Below are 16,969 nucleotides of genomic sequence, written 5' to 3' on the forward strand. Positions count from 1 at the left end.
TATACCTCCTTAGTAGGGTTATAAAACTTCTTAGTATCAGGACTTTTGTCTTCTGTTTTTACAGTATCTCCTACAGAGCCAAACAGAACTCTCTGGTAGGCAGTTCTATTATTTAAGAAGTTACTATATTTTTTTCTGTATTATTTTAGAAAAGTGAATCATTTTCCTATAGTAGGTGGCTTTTGTTTGTAACCGCCTTTGGCTATTTTCCTGTCACTTTTAAAAGCAGTATAAAAATTCTATTACAAAAAATATTGTTAGTAAAACAAGGGAGCATTATTTCTTTATCTGTTCAGTAACTGGTATGAAAAAGTAACATTGTTAGCCTTTTTCCTTCTAGAACTTTGCGTAGGAAATAATTTCACCGAGGTATTTTCAAGTTACCAAGGAGTAGGAAGTTGCTGAATACAGTGGAATTTTATGTGACTCCTAAAAATTATAGAAAAGGTTAACATGCATGGATATGGAAACATATTTATGGTTTATAGTTAAGTAAGATGTGGAATTGTTTGGGGCATGTAGATAATGTATTTGTAAGTGCCTGGCTAAAGTCTGAAAGAATATACACCATCTATTAACATGGCCTGTGTCAAGATAGTGGGATCACAGAAAAGACAGGGTTCTTGAAACTTTATTTTGTGCATTCCTGTGTTAGAATTTTTTTTTTTTACAGTGAACGTGGATTACTTTTATGATAAGAAAAACTAATAGACATTTCTAAATTAAAAAAAGAAAGCTTTGAAATATATTTTTAAATAATAGGTGCTATGTGAGATTATATATAGCATTAGTTTCTGTTATACGAAATATTTTTTATGTGATAATTTTGTATGTTTATTGAAAAAAATTGCAAGTATCTAGAATACAGCTTTTTGTTTTAAGTCATAGACGGTTTTTATGCTTAGGTTCTGCTAGATTTAATTTTTAATATTGGGCTACTACATTTCAATTCGGAAATCTGGGTATACAATTTATGACCTTGCCAAGACATTGTGATGTCTACCCTGGAAAAAATTAAAGATCCTAAAAGGGAAGCCACAATACATGGCAGCACTTTCTTTTCCATCCCTAGGGCTGTGTGCAGGAAACATGAACTTATGCAGTATGACTTGGAGATGGCTGCACAGGACTTAGCATCCAAGAAGCAGCAGTGCGAGGAACTGGCAACTGGGGTGAGTGTGTTTCCATTTAGGTCTCTGGTATTATTGTAGCCAGCCTTCTGTGGAATGAGCTGCAGTTGTAATACTTGGGATGCCTGTAGCTTTTACAGGGGAATCATTTTTGAGCAATTTTTAATTCTTTGGGTTGTAATCTTGATATAAAAACTCGTAAGCTATAGTATTGTTAAGATATTTTACTAACATTTCTGTGTGTAGTGTCATTTCTGATTAAGTTCAAGTGAAAAAAACATTATTTTGGGGGATTGAAATAATGACCTTTGTCAGGTTTAATTTTACAAGGTATATTGTAGAAATTTTAGTTGACTTTGATTCTAACTGGGTATAGTTTTACAGTCTATTTCTCTTTACAAGGAGATTTTTGTGTACTTTATTCTTGAATGCTTACAGTGAGTCTTGTGAAGAAAATTCCATGTCTTCCTGTATTAGACTTAGATCCTTTTTTAAAAAAGATTTTATTTATTTTTAGAAAGATGGGAAGTGAGGGAGAAAGAGAGGGAGAGAAATATTGATGTGTGAGAGAAACATTGAGCAGTTGCCTTTCACATGCCCCCGACCAAGGCCCTGGCCCACAACCCAGGCACGTGCCCCAACTGGGAACCCAACTGGTGGCCTTTTGGTTTGCAGGCTGGCGCTCAATCCACTGAGTCACACCAGGCAGGGCTTAGATCATTTTTATAACCAGCTTGCTGCTCCATCACTATCACTGAAATAAATTTGCTGTCACAGTGAGGGTACACAATCTGGAAGTAGTAAGCAGTGGCAGCGCTACCATTTATAAGTCACTTCATAACTAACAAGTACTTTAATTTTAAAAGTGTTTATAGGTTACCCACTTGCTACATGTATGAAAAGTCATAGATTTATGTAGGAAAAGACCTTTGACCATGAAATGGGTTTATACTAGGCTTAATTTATTTTTAAAACTCTGGAAATTCCCAGTACATTTTCAGGGAGCTTGGTCCTCTGCTCTTGCATGTGGAGGAAAAAGTGTTTCCCTCTGCAAACTGCAGAGAATGAGGAGATGTTAAAGCAGCGAGGCTTAATGCTTGGGCTTGGGCATCGTATTTATTAAAGATACCCAAGTTTCAGTGTGTTTTGCCAATTTTACATGTTTTTTTAGTTTGGTTTATTTGTTTTTTTGGCTGGTTGAATCAGAGTAATTTTGAAAAATATGACTACTAATATAAAGGAATAATTTGCCTGCTCTGACTGGTGTGGCTCAGTGGGTTGGGTGTTTGTCCTGAGAACTGAAAGGTCACCAGTTTGATTCCTGGTCAGGGTGCGTGGCTGGGTTGTGGGCCAGGTCCCTGGCTGGAGGCATGTGCAAGACAACCAAAATAAATAAATAAAATGTTAAAAAAATAATAATTTGCCTAATACTTCAGCTAGAAGCTTTCCATTCTTTAAGAAGCTCAGTTAGAATTTTACCCTTTTTGTCCATTCCATGTTATTCCGGCGTTAGCTATCATGTTAGGAGCCCCTTGGTTATAGGCTTATGGTGCCTCTGTCTGATCTGGGCGGAAAATGAGAAGTTTTCTGTTTCTTTTTTTTTTTTAAGTTTTTAATTATGGTAAATATACATAACACAAAATTTTTCATCTTAACTGTTTTTAAGTGTACAGTTGAATAGTAAGAACATTCACATTGTGCAACTAACCTCCAGAACTCTTCATCTTGCAAAATTGAAACTATACCCATTAAACATCAATTGTCAGTTTCTCTCTTCCCCCAACCCCTGGCAACTACCATTCTACTTTCTGTCTATGAATCTGACTGCTCTAGATACCGCCTGAAGTAGAATCAGAAAGTATTTGTCTTTTTGTGACTGGCTTATTTTTTCTTAGCATAATATCCTCACGATTCATCCATATTGTAGTATATGTCAGCGTTTCCTTCTTTTTATTTCTTTGTATGTATACATCACATTTTGTGTATCCATTCATCTGTTTCTATATCCTTTTAGACTGTGAGAACGTTTTCTTTGAAGGGAATGACTACAAAGCTCTTTGGTCAAGAAACTCCAGAGCAGAGAGAAGCAAGAATCAAGGTGCTGGAAGAACAAATAAGTGAAGGAGAACAGCAGCTAAAGTCTAAAAATCTGGAAGGCAGGTAAAAATGTTGAGATGTTTAATGAAGCCAGTCATGTAAACTACGTGGCAGATTGTTCTTTATAACAATTCCCAGTTTCATTAGCATCTCTGTGTACAGCATGTTCTTCTTACAATGCACTTACTGAATTCCTAAAAAATTTGAGCTATCAAAAATATATTATAGAAGCAGTTGTTGTAGTGTGAGGGAGAGAGGAAGAAAGAATTTTAGCTTCATAATATTATTTTGCAGCCCTGTTCATGATAAATCCTTTGCACATTCCCTCTGCCCTTTTCCCCTGTTATTGAACAAAAAACTTGACCATTCTTCAGTGCCCAGCTCTTGCGTTTCTTCCTTTGTGAAGCCTTCTGTTGTCCTCACAGGCTACTGTAACACTTGGTTCATGCCACTGGAGCGCAGCAGTGTTTTGTAGGTTAGTGGCTCTGTGTGAGTGTCCCTGGCTAAATTACAAGCTCTTCAAAGCAGTGACTGTCTTTTTCATCTTTATCTTCCAACATGAATATGGCTTGCCTTGTAATTATTACATGAATGTTTCTAGAAATTCAGTTTTCAGAGATATGCCATTGCTGTTTGGTTCATTTTCCTTATTTTCATGTTAGTCAGTGAGTAGACCAAGGCAGACAGACTATCATTGATTTGGAGGTGGTTTTGTTAATTTTTAGAACTGTTGGCACCAGATAAGTCAAAATAAACTTCTGTAAATAGAGTTAAAAAGACAAATGCCTGTCAGAATTTTTAAAACTCTGATTGTCATTATAAGCAAGTACATGTGATAAATGTGATACGGAATGAGTATATCTTTTCCGGTGACTGAGACAGACAGCTGCATGTGGTATCTGTTAGGATTGGGAGCTGGTTCAAGGAGCCATCTCTGTCTGTAATATAGGAATAATTTGAGGCTGGAGTTCTCGTGGCAAAAATATGGATTATTAAAATGTAGAAGAATATTTGTCTGCTTTTTCTCCCATTAATTTTTAGAAAGAGAAAAATAGATCTTAACACAAGCAATAACTTTTACCCCCATATAGAAAAATAAAAACTAACTCAAATGAGAACTGGTTATTTGAATTCATAAAATAATTTACTTAATTTAAATAATAATAACAATGACTATACCTTTTATTTTAGAGAATTTGTGAAAAATGCTTGGACCGATATTGAACGCTTCAAAGAGCAGAAGAACCGTGATTTAAAGGAGGCCCTCATAAGCTATGCAGTCATGCAGATCAGTATGTGCAAAAAGGTACGTTTTGGTTTCAGTAAAGTTACAAGTGTATGCAGAAGTGCTTACAGATTTTTAGAAAACTATTTTTAGCAAGGACTCATGGACAAAACTAAAGGGGAAGGATTGGGGGAGGGACGGGGGAGGGGACAAGGGAAAGTGGGGGGGGAAGGCAGAAACAAATGTATTTGAAAAAATAAAGAACTATTTTTATTTTAATCAAAATATTTATTGTTTTCATTTTTAAAGCCCATTCTTCTTCCCTTTCAGAATACTTCCCAATTTATTTATGTAATTTTAAAAGAAGAGGCATAATTGAAATATCAGTTACTGGGTCTCTAACTCATCTGAAGTTCCAAAATTTGTGTGCCCCATTTATCACTTGTATTTGAAAATATATATTAACAACATTACTTTGATTACATGATGTTCTTGAGCAGGGCAGGAGAATACCATTCTTAACAGAGATGGATACATTGGTTGAGAAATAAGGTCATTTTCCTAAATGAATGTAAACTATGCTATCTGTAGAAGATAAAAACATTGAAGCTCGTTTTAGTTAAAATAAGTGTTTGACAATGGTGGAACTCTTTCTGAAATGCTGTTTTAAGAACAACAAAAAAAAAAACATTCCTTAACCGCTTTTTCATAACCCAAAATGTGTGCTTTACATTTGTCTAGCACTTCACAATTTATCGAGTGATTTTACATTCACTATCCCAGAAAATGATATAGTAAGACGAATTCTCATTTTTATGAAGACCTTCTTAGAGGGAAAATCACACTCATGTAGACACTTTTATGCTTTAATTTATTCAAAATATGTATTTTATGGCTAGGAACCATCACATTCCTAGACCATTTCACTTGTATCTATAGTAATAGCAATAAAGAACAAACATTTTGAGATGCAAACACCAAACTTATTTACACACTAGTCAGGTGGGCTCCTTTTGTATTGGGCTGATTCATAATATTTTTGACTCAGTGAAATTGTAAGTTACTTCATGCTGTGGACCTTTGGGGTCACTTAAGAGAAGTTGAATTCATGACCGGCCAATCTGCAAATGCTGACGGTTTACTGTATTGAAGTTTGGCGGTGTTTCTTTCTGTTGCTATTATCCTGTCAGCTCCTGCCACCTGCCTTGCTGCTTCACAGGGGGCTTCTCATTTACCTTCATATTAGTCTGCCTTTTTCAGTCTTGGGTGGTCTGAAAGATCAGGTAACAAGGGTTTTTTGAGTTGGTTTCATATTGTTTTCCTAGAATAAACTTATTGAGAAGCTCCTTGTGATCTCCCATTTGCATCTTTCCCCTAAATGAAATGCAGACTTCATATAATGATTCAAAGGACTTTTTCCCCCACTTTACTTAGGGTGGGTGCTTTGAGGGTGCTAGAAATTAGTTTCTGAATAAAAAAAGATATTACTGTAGGTATATTTGGACATACCTTGGATATCTTGTGGGTCAACTCACATATCCTAAGCTAATAACTGCAGTAAGCAATAGTCTACTCACATGAGATTAATAGGAGTGTTTGTTTACCTTATTTCCCAAGAACAGTACTAGAAAGTTTCATCATGTTTTACTATTTTCTGTAACAGGAAAATATTTTTATATTTGAAAATCTACAGTGTTCTATTAATTTTTTTAAATTTATTGATTTTAGAGAGGGAGAGATTGATTTGGTGTTCCACTTAATGAAGTCATTGTTTAATTCTTTATGTGCCCTGATAAGATTAACATTAGGGTTTTTTTGGATAAATATGGTTGGCATATTTTGTATATTTTCCTTGTATATAACTTAAAATCATACTTTGTTATAATGTAATTATAAGGGTAATTGAACATAATCAAATACTAAATTACAGTAGTAATAAACCAAAAGAAAAATTTTAATAAAAATATTAACATTAAGAGCAAATATTACTTTTAAGTGTTGCTTTGGTCAACCTTTTTGATAGTGAGTTTTCAAATTTGTTGAATCAAGACCAAGGTTTTTTAAAGAAATACTCAATTTTTCAAGCTATAGTTTTAAATTAAAAAAATTTATTTATTAAAATAAATTTTAAAAATATTTTTAAATGTTAAGAATAACATTTGTTCATTGCAAAAATATCAAACAATCCAAAAGTATTCTTAAGTAAAAATTCTTATCCTCTTACCCCAGATCTCTTTTAGAAAATTCACCACTGTACACCTTCACTTGTATCCTTTCAGACATTTTTGTGCATATGCAGTCATTTAGAAAATATATGCTCTCCTCTTCCCCACAAAAAGCAAGATTGCGTTATATACCTAGTGCTTAGTTCTTGTGTTTGAAGTTGATGCCTCATGGGCATTGCTGTGACAGAGCATGAGATCTATCTTATTCTTTCTAAAAATAAATACTCTATTCATTAGATACTATTTTATTCAGCCAGTCTGAGGCATTTTAAAGGATTTTTGTGTTTTTAAAATTTATGTTTTTTATATTCCATCAAGGAAGAAAAAAACTGAAAAGATTTCTTTTTTTAAAATTGAATTTTAGAGAGAGAAAGAAACATTGATTTGTTGTTCTACTTACTGATGCATTCATTGGTTGTTTCTTGTATGTGCCCTGACCGGGGATTGAGCCTGCCACCATGGCAGACTGGGATGATGCTCTGACCCACTGAGAAACCTTATCAGGGCCTGGATTCTTGTTTTTTTCTTTTCTCTGTTGTTTGAAGCCTCCTTAAATATAGGCATGTTTTAACATTTAAATATTAAAGTATTTCTTCTTCATAGGTGAGTAATTATTAAGAGACTATGTATCTTGTAATTGAAAAAAAATATTTTTGTTTCTACCAGTTCCTTAGATTTTAATGTTAAGTTTCTACAAACATGCCTTTTGTTTAAGCATATTAGGTATATTGTATCATATTAGCTTTGTGCTAAGTAGCCTGCCAGAAGCATTGAGAGGGATTTGATAGTTTAGTATAATTACTTTCTATCAAAGCATTAGTTACTAATGTTTTAATAATTCATTAATTTATATTTGTTTAATGTTTTTCTCGTTTTTTTCAAAAATTACATAGAAAAACTGCATGAAAACATATTTGGTTTACAAATAGAAATAATATGAATATGTGATATGAGTAAATGAATTCATGTTTTGAACCTTGAAAACGCAGTTTTTGAAAAAGAAGTAGGAGTCCTGTCTGCATTTTTAAGACAGGCTCATACAAATGATTTTCTTACTTTTTTCATAAGCATTAGAGACTCACTTATATTAGCCATTGCCAGAAAGTGTCATAGTTGCTGGACTTGTTAGTTATTCCAAAAAGCAAAATGTAGCATAACAGCAAGCCAAATACTTGGGATTTTAGGATCCTTTTAAAAATCACATTTTAAAGCATTCTCTCTCTCTCTCTCTCTTTCTCTCTCTCTCTCTCTTTAAGGGAATTCAAGTTTGGACCAATGCTAAGGAATGCTTTAGCAAAATGTAATCTTGTAAATTGAATTTCTCTTCAATCAAAGTGCCCCAGAACAGAAGCACAAGTAAATCAAAATTTAAGTTGCTACCCAGTCTACACGAAAAAACATAAGTTGAGTAAATTCAACTTTCTTTAATTTAATTGTAGATGTATTTATATAGCACAAAAGGATCTATTTGAATGAAGATTAAATATAATAATTTGAGGTTTTGGGGACTGGTGCTGATTCCAAAAGTTAATTTGATAAAATATACCAATAGATTGTTTGTCAGGCTTCTGAACCAATGACTGAATGTCAAAATGTTGGGTAATTTCTAGATGTTCATCTCAGTTCCAATTGTCTTAGGTTTGTTTTATGTAGAGAGTTTTTTCCCAAGATTAAATTCCTATCTTTACTTGGTAAGACCTACTAATCTGTTATAAGGGGGTTATTTTTTCTTGCCTTATAGCTGAGCTGTTTGGTTTGACAAAGCTCAGCAGAAACTTAGTGTGAAATCTAAGAGCTTCTCCCACAGTCATTGATGCCCCTATAACATTTGCGTCCACTAGAAAATGCCTTCAATTTGTGTTTTACCAGAATTTTGGTACTGGTCAGAAGTTTTATACTGCCAACAAAGAATCTACTTCTCAGATATATAATGGAGTACATTGTTATGATCTAGGAATTGATATATAGAATTTGAGTATGTTACAAATAGGCGTTAAATTTTTCTCAGATAATTACCAACCTCAGTGATGAGCCTAAATTTACTCTGCTTGGCTCTCTACACATGGCATTTCAGGGTACAAGATGTAGCATTTTAATGTACAAGGTAATATCTAGTGAGCATACGTGTTAGTATCTTCATTATTAACATCTTTCTTTTCTGTTGCTTGGCTGTAATTTTTGTAAAGATAAATTATATTGTTTTTTGCTATGTCATTTTGTGGTATATGTTCAGAAGCCAAGCACCCTTATTTTGCTAGCTTTGCAGAATCTTTTGTGTGCTTATTACTAGTAATTATATATATATTAAAAAAAAGAAAATCCCTATTACTGTTCAGCATTTGACTTTTTTACATGTTTAAAATATTGCTGGATTTCTGTGCTGTCTGCCAAATACAATAAATAAATGAAGTATTGTGCTGATTTTCATACAATTTCTGTTATTTTTAAAGTGATATATACATATTAGTATCTGATGCCCTGTGAGAAAATAATATATGCCATGTTATATTTTGAAGTGTTTAATTATACAAAATTTGTCATACGGAAAATGTTGGATTTTTAAAAATATGATGCTGAAATGAGATTTTTTAAATTGTACTTATTTTTTTAAAGATAAATTTGTTAGAAGCAAAAGTCTCTTTATAGATACACATTTCATTCCATCGAATTATATCTCTTGACTCATGCAATAAAGTAACTTTACATTGTGATTTAAAACCCAAAAGCCTGCCGTGATCCATGTGGCTCAGTTGGTTGCACATCCCTCTCTCAGAGTGAAAGGTCTCTGGTTCACTTCCCAGTCAGGGTACTTGGCTGGGTTGTGGGTTTTGTGCCCAGTCAGGGTGCATACAAAAGACAGCTTCTCAGTGTTTCTCTTACATGGATGTTTTCTCTTCCTCTCTCTTCCTTCCCCTCTCGCAAAAATAAATAAATTAAATCTTAAAAGAAACCACCCACCCTGGTCCAAACTAACCTTAGGCTAAATGTAGAACGTATTAGATTTTCTTTTTTTTGTACCAGCGGACTTAATTTGATAGGGGCATTGTTACCTATGTTTTCAAAGATGCATTAGAAAAAACCATTTTATTATCTTCTCTAAAATATACAGACTTTCACTTGGTTGTAGGTGTATTAAGGAATATTTGACTTGGATTGATTTGAAAAAATTTATAACAGTCATTCCTTTAAAAAAAAAAACCTCAAAAGAATTTTATGATGGAAATAATTTCTGCTACTATCCAGAATAAGTATAAAGAAAATAAAATCTATATGCAGTAACTCTTCTGGTATTTAAAAATCAGAATTCAAAATGAATTATTAAAAAGGGAAGGTGTTAGATCTCCAACAGCAAATGTAAAAAGACAGTGTAAACAATAACTAAAAAACAAATCACTCATGACATTAATTGAAATACTTAGTAACTGAAAGATTTCATCTTGACAGTGTGTGCAGTTGGTATAGTCAAACTTTCATTTGCATCCAAAACCTTGAGTATGGATGAATGAGTCACTTGTAATTACAACACAGCATCCAAAACAGGAACTGAGGATTTTTAAAATTCAAGCATCCTTAGAATAAACACACACCCAGATTGGAATGGAATGAAAAAATAAAGAATTATGTAACAGCAATGTTAGGCTTTTGATATCCTTATAATCATTCTTTAGGTTTTTATGCATACTCTCCTCCTGGGTAGAATTTACTGATTCTCTTAAAAAGGTTTCCCCCAAAAAAGACGTAGGAATTTATTTCAAGGTCGAATAACCCATAGAAATAAAGTAATAAAGGCCAAATCAGTAGAATTATAATTATTTCCTAAATTATATAGTTTTAAATACAGGGTCTAGCACAAATAATGCCCCTTTTTTATTACAAAATCATAAGCATGTAATTCTGTAACATACAAATATCACACTCAAGCACACCATATGACATTTTAGGTGAAATGTTCAAATTGCTGTCTATCTTGTGTGAGACATTCACATACCCTATCAACCGCACTCAGACAAGCTTTACTCCTGCCAGATGCTGTATATATTAGAAAGGAAGGAAGAAGCTAAACATTAAATCCGAAGTAAGTAGAAGAAAGGAAATACTAAAAGTAAAATCAATGATATTTAAAATAGATAAATAATAGACTTAACAAAGCCAAAAGTTGGTTCTTTGAGAAGATTAATAAAATTAAACCTCTAACAAAACTGGGGGAAAAAAAGAAAACAACACAGATTACCCCTATCATGAGTGAAATAGGGAATGTTGTTACAGATCTTAGAGCCAATAAAAGGATAATAAGGAACATTATGGACAACTTTAAACCAATAAATGACATGAAGTCAACAAGTTCCTTAAAAAATATAGCTTACTAAAACTGATATAAGATGAAATAGAAAATCTGAATAGCTTCATATCAAAGAAATGTATTATCAAAAATCTTGTTACAAACCAAAACTCCAGGTTCAGATAGCTCCATTGGTGCGATCTATCAAATATTTAAAGAAGAAAAACCTTTAATTATACAGACTTTCAGAAAACAGGGAAAAGGAAGTACTTTCTCCCCAATCTTTTTTAAAATGGAGGTTACATTAGTTTATAACAATTTTCAGTACCATTTATAACTCTTATCTGTATACACTATAGCATGCTCAACACCAGTAGTTTCGTTTCCATTCATTAACAGACACTTGACTCCCTTTACCCTTTCCTCTTCTCTGGTAACCAGCCAATTTGTTGTCCATGTATATGAGTGTGTTTTTGTTTTGTTTGTTTCTTCTTTTTCTTTGTATTCCACGTATCAGTTGATCATATGCTTTTTGTCCTTTTCCAGCTGACTTACTTCACTTAGAATAATTCCCTCAAAGTTCATCCATTTGTTGCAAATGGCTGTTCGATCTTTTTTTTTAATGACCAAATATTATTGCCATTTATTTCTTTAATGAGAACAGTGTCACCATAATACTAAAATGGGCCAAAGACATTCTAAGAAAGTGGTGTATCAATATACATCATGAACGTAGATACAGAAGTCATTATTGTTAGCTAATTGAACCCAGCAATATATAAGGAGCATTACAAAATATCATGACCAAGTAGAGTTTATCTCAAAATGGAAGCTTGGTTTAACATTAAAAGTCTATTCCTAGAATCCGCCATATTGGCAGAATAAAGGAAGTGCAGGAGCATAGATCAAAAATCAGGAAGACATGGGGTTCAGAAAACAGGAGATTCAGCATAGAAGAGAGATGACAGGTATGCCCAGGATAAGGTGAAAAGGAGTCCCAGGAGACACTGTCCAGAGTGGAGCCTCAGATGGAGGGCTATAAGGAGGAAGATCAGCTGGGAAAGAGAATTGTAGGCTTATGTATAGGTTGGCAAATGTGGAATGTTGTATTTGGAGGCTGTTGAGTGGGTTGATTTAGCCAATGATAGAAAACTATCATTGCAATATCATAAGCAATAACCAAGGGTATTATAATATTCAGGAGAAAGAGACAAGTTTTTCAGGGAGGGGATAATCAGAACATACTCTATGGTTCTGCAGTTTGAAATATTTACACTGCCTTGGCTGGTGTGGCTCAGTGGACTGATGCTGACCTACAGTCAGAAAGGTTGAGGGTTTGATTCCCAGTCAGGGCACCTGCCTGGGTTGTGGGCCAGGTCCCCAGTTGGGGGTGTGTGAGAGGCAACTGATCCGTGTTTCTCTTGCACATCAATGTTTCTCTTCCTTTCTTTCTCCCTCCCTTCCTCTTTCTCTAAAAATAAATAAAATTTTTTACATAATTATGGTAATGATAAACATGATGCTTATCCAAACCTGGTGTTGATGATTTTAGTGTCTGGTTTAGAAGAGAGGTTAAGAGTCAAATACTTAGCGTGAGTGCATGCGTGTGCGCGCGCGTGTGTGTGTGTGTGTGTGTGTTTTAATCCTCAAATGAGAATATTTTTATTGATTTTAGAGAGAGAGGAAGGGAGAGACTGAAAAACATCAATGTGAGAGAGAAACATCAATTGGTTTGCTCCTGTACACACCCCAGCCAGGGATCAAACCTACAGACCTGCAAATCTGCAAACCTTTTTGGTGTATGGGACAGTGCTCCAACCAACCAAGCCACCTGGCCAGGCCCCATCTTGGATGTCTTAATAAATGAAGACATAACATTAGAAACATTGCTTAAGGAAGGTAAATGGCAAAAGAAACAGCGAAAAGAGCAAAGGAGAATGGGGAATAGGTAAAAGAGGGGCAAGGGGTGCTGTTTATCTTTTTTTTTTAAAGATTTTATTTTTAGAGAGGGGAATGGAGGGAGACACATCAGTGTGTGGTTGCCTCTTACATGCTCCCTACTTGGGACCTGGCCCACAACCCAGCCATGAGCCCTGACTGGGAATCAGACCAGCGCCCCTTTAGTTCGCAGGCCGGCATCACTCAGTCCACTGAGCCACACCAGCCAGGGTGCTGCTGTTTATCTTAAACCTTTTAAGTACTGTTCTGATTTTTAAATTATATGATAGATAACTGATTAAAAATACATAATTTAAAAGTAATTGACTTTAAAACATTGGATTGACTTTAAAATATATCTCCTGTAGAGAAAACAAATAATGTAAGTAGCAGAACGTATATTACAGCGTGAGCCAGTTTTATTTTTTTAATTTACAGATGATTTGATTATGTCTTAATGTATCTATGTTTGCATATGCTTTGGGAATCTTTGGTACGATACTACATGAGTCACAATGGTTACATGGTTACATTTAGGGTATAGATCAGCAGTTGGTTGGAATAGCAGCCTCCTTTTACATTATTTCAGTACTGTTGAAATTTTTGCACACTTATGTATTATTTATGTAATAAAAGTCTATATTTTTAAAGTGCAGATGAATAATTACCCAGAGATAAGGACATAATCAAAAGAACACCCCTGTTCCTGAAGTGGTAAAAATATTTGTAAGAAAGATACCACTTTATACCAAACTGCTTTGCCACCAAAACAAAAATTACAGTAATCACTACCTCACACAATGTGGCCCAATAGGAACTTGATCAAAAGTTGGTACATTTCCTAGATAGTGCAATGAATACACGGGAAATGAATATGGACCTGGGTAATAATTGTGACAAAAGTAACACACCTTCTCTGTAAAAGTGGCTCCTGAGAGAACTTTAAAGAAACTAAAGAAGATTAAAATAAACAAATGTCAGGAATTGGGTTATCAGTAAAATGTGACTACAGCAGCCTGGAATGAAGGGCAGTGTCCACCTCTGGTCCCTCTACATATTAATAGATAATTTTATCTATTGTTATGTTCCTAATAAACACTGAATTTCATTGCCTGCATGTTAGAAGCACTACTTGGTAAACAGATGTGGCTCTCCTTACATGACAGGATGGAGAAAGAACAGATAGTGTGAAGCAATAGCAAATTCAAAATGTGTAATAAAAAGGAAAAAATAATGACTTTTTTCTCCAGTGTTTATAAGAAGAGGAGAAAAAGAGATCAGTTAAACAATTCACACTTAAAGGCAAAGGAAAGCCAAATTCCGTTCCCCCATCCTCGCCCAGGGAAGTAAATTAAGAGGTCAAATCAAAGACCCCATAATATTGTAAACACAAATGATAAAGGGCATATCCAAGTCTCTTTAAGAGTGTGAAATTCATACTTGACATTTCAGTCGAACATTAATTTTTTAAGTTAATACATGAAATGGTAAAAAAATATTGAAATGTGCTAGAAGCCTGTACCTGAAAACTGGTGTCCTTCCTCTCTTTCGCCACCTCTCTGTCTCCCTGTTCTCACCAAAGTAACCACTTTCTCAGTTTCTTGTGTACCTTTCCAGAAAAAGTCTCATATCCACGTATATATACCCTCCACACATACAAATGGGAGCATACAGTGCATAATGTGTCTTGAGGATTGCTCCATGTCAATACATACTCTTCTTTTTGGTCGTGTGCTATTTCAAATAGACCATAGTTTACATCACTAGCCTCATATTGCTGGAAATGGGAGGAGTATCTGGTTTGGGGTTATTATAATGCTGCAATGAATATCTTTGTCTTTATGCGCATATGAGAGTAACAAATTTGGTGGGAATTTTTTAAAAAGATTTTATAAAAATTTTTAAAATCTTTTTTATTTTTCAATTATAGTTAACATACAATATTGTATTAGTTTCAGGTGTACACCCTTGTAATTAGACATTATTTAACTTACCAAGTGATCATCCTGATAAATGTCATACCCATCAGACACAATACATAGTTGTTAGAATATTATTGACTATATTCCTAATGTTGTGCTTTACATCCTCATGACTGTTCTGTAGCAACCAATTTGTATTTCTTAATCCCTTCACCCTTTTCACCAATCTCCCCATCCCCCCTTCCATCTGGCAACAATCAAAATATTCTCTGTATCTCCGAGTCTGTTTCTGTTCTATTAATCTGTTTTTTTAGATTTAATTGTTGGTATGTATTGTCATTTCAGTGTTCATTTTTTTAATCTTTTTTTCTTCTTAAAGAAGACCCTTTTTAACATTTCATGTTGTACTGCTTTGGTGGCAGTGAACTCCTTTAGCTTTTTCTTGTCTGGGAAACTCTTTACCTGTCTCTGGATTCCAACAGGTAGCCTAACTTCGTAGAGTAATTTTGGCTGTAAGTTCTTGCTTTTCATCACTGAATATTTCTTGCCAGTTGCTTTTAGCCTGCAAAATTTCTGCTGAGAAATCAGCTGACAGTCTTATGGGAGCTCCCTTGTACATAATTAGTTGCTTTTCTCTTGCTTTCTTTAAGGTTCTTTCTCTGTCCTTATCCTTTTGCATTTTAGTTATGATGTGTCTTGGTGTGGGCCTCTTTAGGTTCATCTTGTTTTGAGACTGTATGCTTTCTGGACGTCTGTGTCTTTTTCCTTCACCAGGTTAGGGGAATTTACTGTCATTTTTTCAAATAGGTTTTGACAGATATTTCTTTTAATTCGATTTTATTTTATTATTTTATTTTATTTATTATTTATTTATTTATTTTTATTAATTTTTAAAGAAACAGGAAGGGAGGGAGAGAAACATCAATGTGTGCAAGATACGTTAATCGGTTGCCTCGCACATGCCCCCAGCGGGGGACCCTGGCCTGCAACCCAGACATGTGCCCTGACAGGGAATCAAATTGGTGACTTTTGGTTCACAGGCCAGCACTCAGTCCAGCGAGCCACACCAGCCAGGACTTGATCAAGTAGGTTTTTAGTTTCTTGCTTTCTCTCTTCTCCTTCTGTCACCCCCATGATGTGAAGGTTGATATGCTTCAAACCATCTGAGAAGCTCCTTATATTATCTTCGTTTTTTGGATTCTTTTTTCGTTTTGTTGTTCTGATTGGATGTTTTTTGCTTCCTAATGTTCCAAATTGTTGATTTGATTCTCAGGTTCATCTATTCTATTGTTGATTCCGTGTAAATTGTTTCTATTTTATTTAGTGTATCCTTCATTTCTGACTTTTTTATGGTTTCTATGTCTTTTTCATGCTGTTCTTTTTTTTTAAATATATATTTTATTGATTGTGCTATTACAGTTGTCCCATTTTTTCTCTCCCCTTTATTCCCCTCCACCTGCACCCCGACTCCCACCAGCATCCCCCTCACCTTAGTTCATGTCCATGGGTCGTACCTATAAGTTCTTTGGTTTCTCCATTTCCTGTACTGTTCTTAACCTCCCCCTGTCTATTTTGTATCTACTATTTATGCTTCCTATCATTCTTCCTATCATTTCCCCTCATTCTTCCCCCTCCCCCTTCCCTCTGATCTCCATGTCCGTGATTCTGTTCCTGTTCTAGTTATTTGCTTACTTTGGTTTTTTTACATTCAGTTGTTGATAGTTGTGAGTTGGTTGCCATTTTACTGTTCATAGTTTTTGATCTTTTTCTTAAATAAGTCCCTTTAACATTTCTTATAATAAGGGCTTGGTGATGATGAACTCCTTTAACTTGACCTTATCTGAGAAGCATTTTATCTGTCCTCCTATTCTAATGATAGCTTTGCTGGATAGTCATCTTGGATGTAGGTCCTTTGCCTTTCATGACTTTGAATACTTCTTTCCAGCCCCTTCTTGCCTGCAAGGTTTCTTTTGAGAAATCAGCTGATAGTCTTATGGGAACTCCTTTGTAGACAAGTACTGTCTTTTCTCTTGCTGCTTTTAAGATTCTCTCCTTATCTTTAATCCTGGGTAATGTAATTATGATGTGCCTTGGTGTGTGCTTCCTTGGGTCCAACTTCTTTGGGACTCTGAGCTTCCTGGGTCTCCTGGAAG

At 34.6% G+C, this 16,969-nt stretch overlaps 1 protein-coding gene across 1 annotated transcript in view; it reads left to right on the forward strand.

Annotated features, from left to right (window-relative positions):
* The window catches only part of SNX4 (sorting nexin 4), a 73,355-nt gene extending 64,051 nt beyond the window's left edge, over positions 1-9,304 (forward strand). Inside the window, exons 11-14 of the mRNA XM_054575173.1 lie at positions 1,073-1,172; positions 3,145-3,290; positions 4,419-4,533; positions 7,934-9,304. Coding sequence (XP_054431148.1) covers positions 1,073-1,172; positions 3,145-3,290; positions 4,419-4,533; positions 7,934-7,981 — 409 coding nt within the window. The 3' untranslated portion in view covers positions 7,982-9,304. The remainder of the gene's footprint in view (positions 1-1,072; positions 1,173-3,144; positions 3,291-4,418; positions 4,534-7,933) is intronic.
* Positions 9,305-16,969: the final 7,665 nt, after the last annotated feature.

This window comes from Pteronotus mesoamericanus, unplaced genomic scaffold (genome assembly GCF_021234165.1).
Source record: "Pteronotus mesoamericanus isolate MK-2021 breed Mesoamerican mustached bat unplaced genomic scaffold, CSHL_Meso_final contig_27, whole genome shotgun sequence".
Taxonomy (NCBI): domain Eukaryota; kingdom Metazoa; phylum Chordata; class Mammalia; order Chiroptera; family Mormoopidae; genus Pteronotus; species Pteronotus mesoamericanus.